At 23.4% G+C, this 16,817-nt stretch overlaps 6 protein-coding genes across 6 annotated transcripts; 3 read left to right on the top strand and 3 right to left on the bottom strand.

Moving 5' to 3' along the window:
- Nucleotides 1–193: 193 nt before the first annotated feature.
- SRAE_1000241300 (KCNQ potassium channel) lies at nt 194–6,121 on the top strand (the record flags this gene model as incomplete). The annotated part of the gene is made up of 11 exons (XM_024649487.1): nt 194–214; nt 1,512–1,686; nt 2,039–2,139; nt 2,446–2,815; nt 2,861–3,036; nt 3,127–3,252; nt 3,327–3,346; nt 3,479–3,754; nt 4,319–4,704; nt 4,933–5,250; nt 5,460–6,121. 11 exons carry the CDS (start codon nt 194–196, stop codon nt 6,119–6,121), a joined length of 2,631 nt encoding a protein of 876 aa, XP_024503359.1.
- Nucleotides 6,122–6,674: 553 nt separating this feature from the next.
- SRAE_1000241200 (Hypothetical protein) lies at nt 6,675–7,214 on the bottom strand (the record flags this gene model as incomplete). The annotated part of the gene is made up of 1 exon (XM_024649486.1): nt 6,675–7,214. The coding sequence occupies one exon, from the start codon at nt 7,212–7,214 to the stop codon at nt 6,675–6,677; it is 540 nt and encodes a 179-aa protein (XP_024503358.1).
- A 1,222-nt stretch (nt 7,215–8,436) lies between these two features.
- SRAE_1000241100 (Hypothetical protein) lies at nt 8,437–8,793 on the bottom strand (the record flags this gene model as incomplete). The annotated part of the gene is made up of 1 exon (XM_024649484.1): nt 8,437–8,793. One exon carries the CDS (start codon nt 8,791–8,793, stop codon nt 8,437–8,439), a length of 357 nt encoding a protein of 118 aa, XP_024503357.1.
- Nucleotides 8,794–9,078: 285 nt separating this feature from the next.
- Nucleotides 9,079–10,349, bottom strand: SRAE_1000241000 (Protein of unknown function DUF167 family and LRAT-like domain-containing protein; the record flags this gene model as incomplete). Its single annotated transcript, XM_024649483.1, has 4 exons — nt 9,079–9,724; nt 9,903–10,086; nt 10,139–10,229; nt 10,293–10,349. The coding sequence occupies 4 exons, from the start codon at nt 10,347–10,349 to the stop codon at nt 9,079–9,081; spliced, it is 978 nt and encodes a 325-aa protein (XP_024503356.1).
- Nucleotides 10,350–10,494: 145 nt separating this feature from the next.
- Nucleotides 10,495–12,297, top strand: SRAE_1000240900 (Integrator complex subunit 11; the record flags this gene model as incomplete). The annotated part of the gene is made up of 3 exons (XM_024649482.1): nt 10,495–10,500; nt 10,543–11,657; nt 11,697–12,297. 3 exons carry the CDS (start codon nt 10,495–10,497, stop codon nt 12,295–12,297), a joined length of 1,722 nt encoding a protein of 573 aa, XP_024503355.1.
- Nucleotides 12,298–12,590: 293 nt separating this feature from the next.
- On the top strand, nt 12,591–15,075 carry SRAE_1000240800 (Hypothetical protein; the record flags this gene model as incomplete). Its single annotated transcript, XM_024649481.1, has 4 exons — nt 12,591–12,732; nt 12,779–12,965; nt 13,399–13,591; nt 13,648–15,075. The coding sequence occupies 4 exons, from the start codon at nt 12,591–12,593 to the stop codon at nt 15,073–15,075; spliced, it is 1,950 nt and encodes a 649-aa protein (XP_024503354.1).
- Between the last annotated feature and the right edge of the window lie 1,742 nt (nt 15,076–16,817).

Genomic DNA, 16,817 nt, shown 5'->3' with positions numbered 1-16,817 from the left:
TGAATTGCAATTTAAGCTATATTATATCTTTTTTTTATCAGGCGGTATAAAAAATTGACTACCAATATATATAAAAATATATATATATATATATTTCATAGTATTCATTATAAAACAATAAAATAATTATATTCTAAATATTAAAATCTTTAAATTTTTATAAATGAAATACTACTGAAGATATTTTTATAAAATGAAGAAAAAAAGTTTAAAGGTATGTCAAATATGAATATTATTTGTTTTTTTTTTTTTTTTGAAGAATTAAAAATTGTTTATCAAATTTTATATATTGTAATTAAGTTTAACAAATTTTGGTTTCAATTTCTTTTTAATAACGGAAAGATGAGGCATATTTACTTTATCATACGCATTGTCGTTTATTAACACAGTTTTGAGATATATTTGAGCACATTGATAATATTCTACATAAACCATTTGTGCTTTTTTAATATTATTTAAATATTTGATATCAATTTATTTTTAATTTATCTATTTTATAATTAAAATATTAATTTTGATTTAAAAAATTTTTTAGTATTTTAAAATAATATTTAAAAATTACAAATACCGTAATTGTAATTATTTTATATATGTTGTCTTAGAAACCTAGTACAAATATTTTGTTAATTCTCATAATCAGAAATAATAAATTATCAGATATTTTAAGTATTTTATTATTATTATATAATATTATATTTTAATATATATGTGAATTATATAAATAAATATTATACAGTACAATATAATAAAAATTTTTACGTAACTTTTTAACCACATGACGTTATATGGGTACATTAAATATCTAACTAAATTTTAACTATTAATATTGTTACTATCATAAATCTTTCTTTATCTTATTTCTCAAATAAAGATATTTTGTATCAATGCTTTCCTTACTCAAAACTCATAAAGCACAATTTTTTCTTTACTTACACTTTCTGTAATATCACACATATATACTATAATTATATAGATATTAAAGCCGGCTGTGCTTTGACATGCTAATGAAAACCATCTTGATGGTAGATGGAATATTTTAAGTGTCTTGTTTAATCAAACTCATTTAAAATAGATACAAAGTTTCAGATTACAAAATAGTATAATTTCCATAATATTAAGTAAAAGAAATTACAGTGTCTGGTAACCTTGAATGGTTTTCATACATCTACCTATATTTTTACTCCTTAATTATATAATATTTAACATAATTTTACCTCTACTTTGATACAAATAAATGATTTATGAAAAAAAAATAAAATTTAAAAAAATTAAAAAAAAACCCATTATAACTGCCTGATTATATAATTTTTAAAAAAAAAAAATAATTTTGTTCCTTTAGATATTATCATATTTAAATTATTTAAAAATTTTATTTACTTATTCAACTAAAGCTTAATGCATTAGTTGTGTGGTGTATTATTAGAGGAAAAAAAAAATCTATTAAAAAAATTAATATGGTTTCTTGTGTTATTTAATTTTATTAATTATATAAATATCTTTTTTTTTTGTAGACAGTATCATCATCATCATCAAAAAGTGAGGAAGAAATAAAGAATAAACTTTTGGCAAATGATTCATCATTAATAAATAAAAAAATATCATTTTCTCAACAATCTACGTTACAAAATACTTTATCATCTAGTAAAAATCTAGAGAAACGTGTGATATTCAAAGATCCTAATGAATGTAAGTTTTAATGATAAATATATTTGTTTTTTTTTTATTAAATATTTTATTAAGTAACAATAACTTATTAAAATAATATATAATATATAATAAAATATGTTCTTTAGTATAAAATATATATAATTGATAGAAATATAAAAATTAACTACATTTTTATATAAATTCTTACCGGCATGTATTATTCTATAGCATGTATAAAATAAAGTAGAAAAGTTAGTAATTATTAATTTATATAAATAACTTACCTCAAATATTATATTCTTTATCTATTCTTTAACATTAATCTTATAATTAAATTTCTATAATCATTTTATATATATACATATTACAATATTTTTTTTTTGTATTTTAGTATCTGTAGAATCAATTAACAGTGAATCTAATCAAATACAGGACACCAAATTTAACAATTCATTATTTTCTTTTAATTTTAATTCTCCAATTTCTGGTGATGTAAGTTTAAAGATTTAAATAGATAATAATATGAAAAAAATTTTTCATTGGGATAAAGGGCGAAAAATATTGTGATTTATATTTAAAGATTTTTATAATCTAAGATAATATTTATCTTATAGAATTTATTATGCGAAAAAAGTATATTAAAAACGATTTGATAATATATAACTATACTAGAGCTTCTATTTAACCAATAAATATATTTTCCTCTTACACAAATATAAAACGATTTTTAATTAATAAAAAAAAATAGTTTTTTTTTGTGTTTTTTTTTTTGTAATTTATCTTAATAATAATCAACAGAATTTAGAAGTTAGAAAAATGTCTTTAGTTGGTAAACCATTGGTTTATAAAAACTATAGAACTGATCAGAGGTTTCGGCGTATCCAAAACAAAATGCAAAATTTTTTAGAAAGACCACGGGGATGGAAAGCTGCTACTTATCATCTTTCTGTTCTTGTCATGGTATTATTATGCCTTGCTTTAAGCGTCTTTTCTACAATGCCAGATTTTGAAGAGGGAGCTACTATGATATTGTATTATATAGAAATTATATTTGTAATTTGGTTAGCAATTGAATATTTATGCCGTGTATGGTCGGCAGGATGCCGAAGTAGATACAGAGGTATTGGTGGTAGAATACGTTTCGCAACCTCTGCTTATTGTGTAATTGGTATGTATAAAAAAATCATTAAAAAATTAGTTAAATATTTTCTAGATATTATTGTAATATTAGCATCAATTGTTGTTTTATGTATGGGAGCAACTGGTCAAGTATTCGCAGCAAGTGCGATTAGAGGATTACGGTTTTTTCAAATATTAAGAATGTTAAGAATTGATAGACGTGCTGGATCATGGCGTCTATTAAGTTCTGTCATCTGGGCACATAGACAGGTATAGTATATTTATTTAAATATAACAAAATTTTTTAATTTAAACATACAAACTTACTTTTTTTTTTAAAAAAAAATTTTTTTTTTTTAGGAATTGTTAACAACTGTATATATTGGCTTCCTTGGATTAATATTTTCGTCTTTCCTAGTTTATTTATGTGAAAAAAATACAAATGAAAAATATTCAACATTTGCTGATGCTTTATGGTGGGGTGTGGTAAGTTTATTTTTAAATCAAGTTTTTATTTAAATTATTTAAAAATAAAATTTATAACATGTTCTTATTTTCAGATAACATTATCAACTGTAGGGTATGTTAAATTATAATTTTAGTAACTATAAAAGGAAACTAAAACTATTGTCTATTTGAAACTAGAATTGATAATAGGAATATAATTTATTAATTATATATATATATATATAAATAAAATATTTAATTTTAGATATGGAGATCTTACACCAATAACATGGCCTGGAAAAATGATTGCAGCATTTTGTGCACTTTTAGGTATATCATTTTTTGCACTTCCAGCCGGAATTTTAGGATCTGGATTTGCATTAAAAGTTCAACAACACCAACGTCAAAAGCATTTAATACGTAGGAGAGTTCCAGCAGCAAGATTAATTCAATGCCTATGGCGACATTATGCTGCGGCTCCACAAAGTCGTAGTCTAGCAACATGGAAAGTTTATTTACAAACAGTGCAAATTCCACAAATGTTAGTTTTCTTTTAAAAGTTTAATTGGAAAAAAAAAATTACATATTTAAGTACAAAAAAAAAAATTTTAATATTCTCATATATATAAATATATTAAAAGTTAGAAATATATATTATCTTTATTAAATGCCCGATTGACTATATATATTAAAAACATTTTTAATTACAAATTCATTTTCAGTTTTATTGATAATAAAACGAGGGTAAAACGAGAAAAGACGGGAAGTCATAGTTTGTTGTGTAAATATTACAAACAAATATTAAAATCCTTGTATCATTACTTTTCAAATATGTTTAATGATCTCGTTATGCCAATCTCCAAAAATAATATATATTTAAAATTTGAAAATAATTATACTATTATTAATAGGTTTGTAATATATTTTTAGCACAATGATTTTTATAATTGAGTTTCATGTTTTACATTTTTTTTATTTTATATATTTATGTGTTCATTTTTTTTTACCTACACTTTTAATGACACATTTATAAAAATTTTTTTTAACAATAAAATATGTTTTAATACTTCTTTTTTTTTAAATAATTTATTTTTTTTTATTGTAGAATAAAACCAACCTCTTCAGTTGGTGGAAATACGGGACAGACATCTTTAATTAATAGGATAAGGCAATCAACCAAAAAAAAAGTACCATTAAATACGGAGGCTCCTGATTATTCATCAAATTACCTATCAACAGAAAATACATATGTTTCAGGAAATTATCAAAATACAACAATAAAATCACTTTTATTACCAAAAGCATCAGATAGTGTTTCTTTAATGTCTGCATCAGATGTCTCAGAAATTGAATCACTAGGTACACTAGGTTTTTCATTAGGATCATGGAAATCAAAAAGTAAAACTAGTCAATCATTAAGAAAACAGGCAGAAGATATTGTTTTACATCATCGATTAATAGCCAATCAAAGTAGTTTGGCAGGTACTGATGGTAAGTTTAGATAAATAATATTGGTTTTCCTGTCCCATCTTGTCATGACGATATTGTTGGAAAAACAATATTTTTTGGAGTATCTTTTAATGTTAAAGTTTTCTAATTAAACCTATTGATATTAGCAATATTGTTATAAAGGCAAGAGTTTTGTGGGTCAGATTATTTTAAGTCTAAACTAACATAATTTTACCTCACTAAAATTTTTTAACAATTGATGTCCTTTAGATACTTACAAACACCATCGTTCTTTTATTTCCAAATCCTTAACCACTGATGATAAGGGCACTCATACAGATAACATTCAACGTCGATCATATTCATGTGAAGAAACTGATAATAATAATATTGTTAGTTCCTCAGGTTTAACTAATGTTTTCAATGACTATAATTTTATAATTGCTCCTATATATAATTGGGCTGAATCATTAAAAGAGAAACAAAAAGCTGCTGAGAGTCGTGATCAAAATGACGTTGAAAATAATTTTTTTGGTCAGTTGAGTGCCTGTGCATCACAACAACGGCAATCAGTTGAATATATAATCGGTATTACCACTTTGTTTTGTTATCTTCACCTTAACATTTATATATAATAATATATATTAACTTAAATATTCTATCTAATAATTTATGTCGTCATTTTGTTAAAAGTTTTTGTAATTCTTTTTTTTTTTTTTTAAAACATGATGTGTATATATATATATATATTTTTATTTAATTTTTTTTTTTTATTCTTTTTTTAATTTATTTTTTAGATGATGAAATACCAAACTTAAAGCCAAAGACATTGGATGAATTTACACCACCATTAAAAAATGCAATACGTGCAATAAGAAGAATTCAACTTTTGGTTGCTAGGAGGAAATTTAAAGAGGCTTTGAAACCATATGATGTTAAGGATGTTATTGAACAATATTCAGCTGGGCATGTTGAATTACAGGCAAGAGTTAAAACTGTCCAACAAAGACTTGATTATATTGTTGGAAAACAAATAAATAAGGAAGAATTTAAAGTATCAATGGCATCAAGGATATGTAAAGTGGAAAGATCAGTAGAAAAGATTGACAAAAAACTTGACTTATTAGTTGAAATGTTTTTGGATGATCGAAGAACAGGTGTATCTGGAAGTTTATTCCGTGATACCTCTCGTGAAGGACCATCCTCTCATGGAAGGAGTCCCCCACACAGTGCTATTGCTCGTTTTAGTAATCCAAATATTAAACGCGATAATGTAAGTACAGATGGAAATGTAAGTGGTGATGAAAAAAGTCCCAGCAGTCGTACAGTAATTCATAATCCATTAAAACGCTTACAAACCAAAGAAATTGGTGATACTAATATTTTAGAAGAAAATACAATGTCTCCAATTGACTTAAATAATATTAATAACGAAGATGATTCATTTATATTTCCCTAAAAATTTCATGTTAACATTTTTTTTTTCACTTTTATATATATTTTATATTAATATTGTATTAATGTTTTAAATAAATTTTTTTTTTAAAAATTTTAATGAAAGAAAAAAAATAAAGAAATTATAAATTAAAAAACATTTATTTATAGAATCATATACTTTATCTATAAAATAAAATATTTATTTTTTGTAGTTAAACAACCTTTCATTTATTTGTTATTCTTTTAAATATATTATTAATACTTTAACCATTGTATTCAAATATAATACTATACAATTATAGAACAAAATGTAACCTAAAAATAAAGCTGCACATATTTTTGCAGGTGGAATTTTAATAAAAAAAAAAGAAAGAAATAATAAAATTAAGTGATAAGTATTGATAGGAAAACGATTGTAACTATTTTTAAAAATAATAAAACATAAAAATATAATTTACAAAATTATAAAAGCAACAACTGATTATTATTATTATTTTAATGAATTTTTTTTTTACCATCTATATTTAAGAATGATAAAAATTTCCACCTGCAAAGTTAATAAAAAAAATAATGATTTATTCAACACATTTTCTTGTTGATGCTCTCATTTTTTCAAAGTTAATGTATGGTCTTGTTATAGAGACATTTTTAGATGACATATCATTATAAGCTTCTAATTCATTAATTTTTTCTATTCGTGTTTTTAAAAATTTATTTTCATAGTTAAAAGAATCATCAATAAATTCTTTCTTCTCTAAACAATCAGAAACACCAATAAGAATTTTTATTGGAACACGACGGTAAGCTGTAAAAATATTTCTTTGTAGATCATCATTCAAAGAAGTGTTGTGAATATTATCTATAAAATTTGTTGTAAAAATTCTATCATCAGAATGATTATATTTTTCTTTATCATTCATCATTATTTCATTATTTGTTTCATTTAAAATAGAAGAAATACTATTATTAGAATGATTAATAAACTTTTTTTTATCTCTATTTCCACTAAATAATGAATTTTTTTCGGAATGACATTTTCTAAATGGTTTGAAAGCATGCAAACCAAAAAAATTATCTCTAAAGACATTTTCATCTTCACATTTATCAAAAGCCATATTATATATCTTTCTAAAATATATTTATAAAATAAATTATTTCTAAATAATATTGAAAGATAAAAATATATAATATAAAAACATAGATAAAATTATGAACAGCATAAAATAAAATGACATTTTAAAAATATATGTACATTTTAACTAGTTAAACAAAATATTATTTAACTAAAACTTACTAAAAAAAATATAATAAATTTGTTTACAATTATAATATTATTATCATGATACAAGGTAATATAACTTTAACTTAAATTGAAATGTTTAAAAATGATATAAATCATTTTTTTTTGTCTACTTAACTAATTATTTCCAGCAATTTACGTTATATTTAAAAAAATCTTATAAATTGGTAACATCTTTTTTACTAGCTATTTAACTAAAACATAATTTTTTTATTAATATTATACATAATTAAATATGTTTTTAAAAAAAAAATGTAATCTTTAATCATTAAATGGACAAAGTATTGTATATTGTATTAACGCCTACACTTTTACACAAACTTTATCATGAAATAATATCATTCATTTTAAAGATAATTACTATATAAATAAGTATGAAAAATATCTTAAATAAAATTATTATTTGAAATATATTTTTTAAGCTAAACATTTAAAGTAAACAATATTTAATTCCACTACGCCAAATATATTAAAAAATGGCAAAGAAATTAAATATTATGACTACAATTTGATTTTACTTAGTATATTTGAACAAAGTATAAATGTAAATCTATATATATAATATATATATATATTCTTTTATAAATATGCCAAAAATAAAAGAAAATAAAAATTCATCTACTAAAAATAAAATAAAAATTTTTATTTAAATTGAAAATATCTTATTTAATATAATATTAGTTAGTAATTTAAATTGCATGATATGAAATTAAAAAACAACATGAAAAAAAAATTATTTTATTCATTTAATAATTCTATAATTTAAATATGTAAATTAGAAATTATTTAAAAAACTTTTATGTAATGTTTTAAAAAATAAAATAAAAATTGTATTAAAATGAATTGATTTTTATTCATCTATAATAAATATTAACTAACTATTAAAAAGTTTAACGCATACCACGTGCTTTCATTCTTTATGTATATATATACTTGAACATTAATAAATATCATATCAATAAAATTATAAAAAAAAAAGTTTTTATTTTATTTAACAAAATGTTTCTAAACAATTGAAAAATAGAGATACATTCAATTTATATAGGACATCCATCATAGGAGCAACGACATATATCTGCTTCATAATGTCTTCCAAATAAATTTAATTCATAATATTCACATTTATCAAGTTTTGGTAAACCAATTCCAAATTTTCTAACAAATGTTGAATAACAACCACGTTTTGTTAGTCTACCTTCTTCACCATTATTGTTTTCAAAATCAATTGTCATTGAGTAACAACCATTCTTTTCAGTTGTGTTGCATGTTGAAATTTCACTATGACGATCTTTTGATGAACAGAAACGATTAAAAATAAAATTAGAGTTTCCAATTATTGAGCAGTGTAAAGGACATAGATAATGCCCAATCAAATCTTGACAAAAAATAGACATTGGCAGAAAGTAGTAGGCTATTATAAAAAAATACATATGACACGTACTGTAACAATAGAGAATAGAGGAAAATGTTATTAAATAACTACATCACAACAATATTTCTTTTCCTGAAAAATGTTAAAAATATCATTTCTGCAAAATAATTTTGAATGATATTTATTACACAAAGAATAATAGTTGTTATGTATATATTTATCAAACAAAAGAAATAAATCTTAATAATTGCACTTTATTTTTAATTTTTAATAGATATTTTAATAAAGGAAAAAAATATATATATTCTTATCTACTATCAAGAAAATATTTAAAACAAGCATCAACAGGAAAAACTTTTCTTACCACATCATATCCCTCCAATCCCAAATAACTTAATCCACCAGCACATAAAGCAGTTACTGGACATGATGAAACAGTAAAAACAGCAACACCATATACAATAGCTTTTCCAATTTTTGCTTGAGTACTTGTTGATAAATTATATCTTGCCCAATTAACAAAATGTTCACAATTATTATTAAATAAATTATATCCACAATCACCCATTCTATATTTTACACGTAAATAAATAACCTTTCCTGGAAGTGGTTTATAGTATCTATCCAAAGAATTATTGATTCTACATCTATCATTAAAAGCAACATCAAATATATCATCAACTCGTACTAATGCTGTTTGATGTTCTACATTTACTCCAGAAATAGTTAAAAATGTAGTCCTCTCCAAAACCTTATCATTATTTTCACCATTTGTTAAATGTGCAATTCCATGTATACCATTCCTACTTCCAATATAAATACCCCAGTGAGAATAAATTTTAATACCACATTTAGCAGTTCTTTGAAACTCAACAAGATCACCAATTTTTAATTTTTCAACTAAATTAGTTGCTGCACCCCAAGGAGTTGTATAACTATTACTCATTCTAGATCTTAAAAAAAAAATTGTTTATTAATATAAAAAACAAAATTTATTAAGAAATAATTTGTCGTAGTTTGGTTCAGGAAATTAAGAAAATAAAAAGTAAAACTAATATTGAACAAATAATAATCACACGGACAATATAGTATTATTTTTCCAATGTTGAATTTAATTTCTCTAACACACACTTAACATTATACTTAGGAGAATTAATAATCAACATTTTATTTCTTGATTTTAAACCTTTTCCAATAGATATTTCATTTTTTTTTAAATCCAAAATATTTTGAAAAAAGGATAAAAGCTCTGCATTAGCCTTCCCATCAACGGGAGGGCAACTTATATGTGTACGTATTTCTTCATCACCAATCTCTAAATATATAAAATAAAAAGATAAAAAGAAAATAAAAATATAATGATAAACCTAAAATAGTATTTTTTTTTGCTCCTGGTGTAGCATGAATTTTAAGAATAATTTGACCATTATTATCCTTTACAACAGGTCCTGTTTCAGTCTGGAAAAAAATTGATATGAAATGTTAAAGATATAAATAAAATAATTAATATTTCAATGATACCTCAGCAGACATTTCAGTGACGACGTTTAATGATTTTATTTTGGTATTTTTTTTCATTTTTAAAAGATTTAGTCGTTTCATTGAATTTGAAATAAAGTTTACATCAAATATATATATCACCAATGGTACTCTTTATAAGATAATGTCACTTTTAAATTTTGCGCATTTTTTAATAAAAATAGTATTACAATAAACTTTAATTATGAAGGTAATTCAGATATTTTTTTACAATTAATTAATAATTTTGTAGATTGTTTGTTTAGGAGCTGGTTGTGATGTAGGAAGAAGTTGTATACTTCTTAAAATTGGTAACAAAAGAGTTATGTTAGATTGTGGTATACATATGGGTTATGAAGATGAACAAAAATTTCCTGATTTTTCTTTTATTGCAAATGGAAATAGTTTAACAGAATACATTGATTGTGTTCTTATATCTCATTTTCATACAGATCACTCTGCAGCCTTACCATATATGACAGAGGTAATTGGATATGATGGACCTATTTATATGACACAACCAACAAAAGCCATCTCAGCAGTTCTTTTGGAAGATTTTCGTAAAATTACAACACAACAAAGGGGTGAAAAAAGTTTTTTTACATCAGAAATGATAAAAAGTTGCCTGAAGAAGGTTCATGTAATAGAGTTACATGAAATTGTTCATGTTGATGAAGATTTAACAATTCAAGCATTTTATGCTGGTCATGTTATTGGTGCTGTAATGTTTTTAATAAAAGTTGGAAATGAGTCAGTTTTATACACGGGTGATTATAATATGACTCCTGATCGTCATTTAGGTGCTGCAAAAGTTCCATACTCTCTTAAACCAACACTTTTAATTTCTGAAAGTACATATGCCTCAACTATAAGAACATCCAAAAGAGCTAGAGAACGGGATTTTTTAAATAAAGTACATAATTGTATAAACAATGGAGGAAAAGTTTTGATTCCATGTTTTGCTCTAGGTCGTGTACAAGAATTATGTATTTTGCTAGATTCTTACTGGGAAAGGATGAATCTTAAAATTCCAATGTATTTTTCACAAGGATTAGCCTACCGAGCAACTGAATATTATAGATTATTTGTTAATTGGACAAATGAAAAAGTTAAAAATACTTTTGTTGAAAGGAATATGTTTGAATTTAAACATATTTTACCTTTTAGAATAGAACTTGCTGATGATCCTGGTCCAATGGTTGTATTCTCAACACCTGGTATGCTTCATAGTGGACAAAGTTTAAAAGTATTTCAAAAATGGTGTGGTGATGAGAAAAATATGATAATAATGCCTGGTTATTGTACACCTGGAACTGTAGGTCATAAAGTTATAAATGGAATAAAGAAAATTGAAATTGAAGGAAAAATGTATGATATTAAAATTAAAGCAGAATATATGTCATTTAGTGCTCATGCTGATGCTAAAGGTATTATGCAACTTATAGAAAATGTAGAACCTAGGAATGTAATGCTTGTTCATGGTGAGGCAGAGAAAATGAAATTTTTAAAAAAGAAAATTACTGAAGAGTTTAATATTAATGTTTATATGCCTGAAAATGGAGAAAAACTTGTAATAAAACCAAGAAATGAGATTGCATTAAAAATTCCTTATGAAATTATACAAGAATGTATTGAGAAAACACCTGATATATCAAAAAAAAATTGTGAATTTAGAGCTGTTTTGGAGGTTCAACCAAAGACAAATAAAATTTTAAATGTAATGAGTGAAAATGAAGCAGCAAGAACATTGGGACTTGATGTTCATGGAGTTTACTTGAGTGCTTTTTCAGATGTCTCTGAACGCCTGAAACCCGTAAAATGGAATGTTATAGCAGAAATATTACAAGAAATTGATTCCTCCCCAATTGTTATGGATGATGGGGTTGATTTATTTAATGGAGAAATTTCTGTGTTACTGTGTGAAAAAGATGAAGACAAATTTGAAATTATATATGATAATTTAAGAAGTGACTGGGTACCACATATAACAAATAGACTATCATGTTAATTTTTATCTTCTCAGATCATTATTTTATTTTATAAAAGACATTAATGATAAGTCTAATGGCAAAGCATATTTTGAATGTTTGCTATGTTTTCTTTCTACTTTTTACTTTTTTTTTATTGCAATAAACTTTATTTTTACATTTTCTCTGCTTCATAATGATATGTGTTTGAAATTTAGAGCAATTCACTCTCGTGCATTTACAAATCATGATTATTGTTTCCGCCCTACATTAAATATTGGTTATTATTAAAATAAGCATTACTGGCTCCAATTTATCAACAAATATTTTTGAGATGAGTGTTGATTGTTCAGATAAAATAATTCTAAATGGTGTAGATGTTGTTAACATTAATGAACTTAGTCCAAGTCAAAATAGAGCGTTACTCAAGTTTATAGAAGCAAACAAAGATTTATTATCTGCCTCTGATAGACCAGGTTTGTGATTTTTAAAAATATTTATTATTATTTTTTTTTATTTTAGTTGATTCATCAAATAATCATTCTATTGGAAATAAATTTTCAGGAAGAAATTCAAGATATGATGATAATCAGTATAGATCAAATACATCTGGACTAAATAATGATAAATATAGTACACTTGACACTTCATACTCAGCACCTTTTCCATATTCTGATAGAAATTCATCTTATGGAACGTCTCAAAAAAGGTAAGTATTTAATAAAATTTATTTATATTTTTGTTTTAAAATTATAAAAAATTTGTTTTTTTTTTTTTAAAAATTTACGTAATTATTAAACAAAAATTCTTAGACATAAAAATATAACTCAATACATTTTTAACAGTGGGCGTATTGTTTTAGTTTAAGTAATGTTTCCTTTATCATTCATTAATAACATTATTGTTTTCTTATTTCTTTCTTGCCATTTAATCATAGCAGAGGCGGTGAGGCGATACTTGTGTGACAAAAACATTCTGATATATTTTGTTGTAAAATACATTAAGTTATAATAAAAAGAGTATGTGTGTTGTGGCATATATTTAATATCTTCACAATAATTCTCTCAAAAACACATATAATCTCGCACAATTATAATTGATTTAACTTATACCTCTTTCTTATTTTACAATACATATTTTAGAAAAGAAGTTAGCTGGTCTGATGCTATTGATTCTCTAGGAAATCAACAACATCCTAGATCTTACTCATCTTTAAGTCGTGGAAATAATAATTATTTAGGTGTCAATAACCCATCTTCAGATATTTTTAACAAGCAAGATCGTTCTAGATCATATTCTCCTACTATTACCCATCCCTTATCAAAAAATAAACAGGTAGGTTAAAGTTTATATATATCAAATTTATTTATTTTTATTTATTTTTTTTTTAGAATTTATATAAAAGTTCACCAAATAATATGGTAGGATATTATGGTAGTCAACAAAATATTCCTCAAACACCTCAATCAATGTATGCTCGTGATAGAACAATATCACCATTAACCAATTATGGAACACAGATAAGAGAAAATCGTTCTTCCTCAACATATGGAAATAATCCAGCTGCATATGATTCTCATTCAACTATCATACATGATATTAGAAGAGCAACAACACCAACAAAAAAACCAAAAGAATTTGATGATTCAAGATTTGGTGGATTTGGTGATAGACCCGGAAGTGGAGTTGAATTATTACCAACTAAATGGCATGGTGGAGAAATTATATCTGATCCAACTCAAATACCAAAAGGTTTGAAACCTAAAAGATTTTATTATTCACCTATTGGTGATGGTACTGTTGCTGCTGATGGTATTGAGTTAAAAAAATTACCCCCAGATCTTACACCAAAAGTTGAAATAATTCATCAAAGAACAGTTGAAAGAAAAGGAAATGATGGACATGGTGGTATTAAAATTTATGAAAAAGAATGGACTGAAGGTGGAGGTCATGGAGGTAGTGGAGGATCTAATCTTAATTCTCGCCTTTCTGCTGATCCAACATCAGGTTTTGGGGATAATTCAAAAAATGATCCTTATTCAAAAGATGGTGATCCATTTAATAAAAGAAATGATTTATATGGAAATCGTGGTGATCCTTTTAATAAAGGTAATAATGATCCATACAATAAAAATAATGATCCATATAATAAAAATAATGATCCATATAATAAAAATGGTGATCCTAATAATAGAGGTGACAATTTAAATGATCCTTTTGGAAGTTTATCAAATATGGTTCCTTCAAGAAGTAATAATGTATCTCCATATAAATCATATCCAGCAAGTGAATCTCAATTTCCAACAGGAAGAGATTCTACTGGTTCCTCTATGTTTGGAGATTCTACACGCTCCCGTAGATTTGAAATTAAAACTGATTATATGATTACAAATCCAAGAGAATTAATCCACCAATATGCAACAACAACACCAACTGCTGTTTTAAATTTTGGTGAAGGACATGATTCTTCAAAAACTGTAACAACAAAAAGTTCATACTCTGCAACATCATCAAGTTATAAAGAGGAATCATCTAATTATTCTCCATATGCTCCATACCATAGTCCAAATCCAAATCTTGTTGGTCCTAAAAAATTTGTCCAACAATTACGTGATGAAACATTGACAAGTTCTCAACGTGAAGCTAATACTCATTTAAATCCTTTAAATGAACATGATATTCAAGGACAACAAAAACTTGATCAAGTTAAAAGGGAAACTGTTACAAAATCTGCCAGAGGTTTTAATGAAGTTGACAATCTTACTGAACGAATGATGCATGATTTACAGACAGGATACCCAACAGTGCCAAAATATTAATATAAATACTATTAATGCATCAAATGATTTGTGGTGTTTCAAATTATCACATTAATTTTATGGTTTTCCATTAACTTGATTTATCATTGTACTTTAAATGCTGTTTTTTTCTTTAAAATTCTATCATTCAATAAAAATACTTAAAATGCATAATTGTGTTTTTTTATCATGAATAAAAAAAATTAACACTTTTTGATAGATACTTTCTAATATATAAAGTTAAAAAAATACCCTTTATTTAATTTAAAAAAAAATATTTATATTGAAAAAACAGCATAAAATTATTATATTTTACAACAAATAATAATATAAAATTGACGTTAAAAATAATTTCACAACAAAAAATGTAACATTAATTTCTCTTTGTTTTTCTTTCATTATTTTACTTTATAAAAAAAAAACAAAAACTTAGGAAAAAAAATTGTTTTTTTCTAATAAATTTTATCAAAGTTTTTATTTTTTTCTTACATATACTGTGTTTCATTACATCTCAATTGAAATTAATTTTTATGTGTAATTATATATTCTTTTTTTTTTTAAATATTCCTTAACATATCAATTTTCATTTAAATAAAATGTCTTTGTATATATCTCTATAACAGAAAGTGTTATTAATATCACTTTCCCTCTTAATACTTTAATTTTTGATCGCAATTTTATTTAATGAATGACATTAATTTAATATAAAATAGTTTTATTATATAGAATAATAAAATTTAAATTTTAAAATGTAAGATTTTATATTCTTTAAAATATTAATGTTATAAAAAAAATTATAGAAATAATAAGAAAAATTTATTCAAAAAGTTTACCAAGTATTTATAATTTTAATAAATAATTTTAATTATAAGTTTGTACACTAAAATTATGAAAAATTAGAAATGTTAAAAATAATTTATAAATCTGTTGTCAAGTGTTGTTTTATTTAATGATGTTATGATAACATCTGTTGTCAGATCATATAATTTTTGATAAAATATAATTTTTTTTTAAAGTATTTAGTCTCAAAATAATTTTTTAAAATTTGTCCTTATAATGTCCTGGTATATAATTAATGTTTGATCTCAATGAATTTTTTTATTTCATTATAATTTGAATGTGGTGATAATAATACATTTTTCTTTGAAACATTACTTTCAATTATTTTTTAACATTTTATTATCTTTATATATTTAGACATTTTTATTTATCAGATTTATCAGAAAACCAACTGTGTATTTTAGTTAAAATAAAATATTTATATTATTATCTTTTTCTTTTATCATTAAATTAGTATTTTATACTTTTCATATTTTAGTTCTGTTTTCACCTTTTTCCAATATTTTTTCCAGTTGAGCAGTATTTCATTTATTTCTTTTTTGTTTTATCAAAAGACTATGTGTTAAAATTTTTTCAAAGTGACAAATAAAAGTATAAAATAATTAATATCTACTCCATCCAATATTCTCAATATAAATTATAATTTTGTTGTTCTATTTTATGAATTGTTTATTCATAAAAATATTGGTAAATGATATGGTAGAAATAATTAAATTTAAATAAAAAAATTTATATTATATAATTTATTTATTAAATTTTGTTCAATTACCACAAATTTTAAACATACCACAAAGTGCTATTTTTTTTTTAATAATTAAGAGAAAATATTTTAAAATTACCATAAAACATTTAAAGATAAATAATTTTAAACTTTAAATTTAATAAAATTACTAAAAAAAAGTTGTTTATGTGGAATAATAATT

This window comes from Strongyloides ratti, assembly GCF_001040885.1.
Source record: "Strongyloides ratti genome assembly S_ratti_ED321, chromosome : 1".
In the NCBI taxonomy this organism is placed as follows: Eukaryota; Metazoa; Nematoda; class Chromadorea; order Rhabditida; family Strongyloididae; genus Strongyloides; species Strongyloides ratti.
This window is presented reverse-complemented; position numbering and strand designations above follow the sequence as displayed.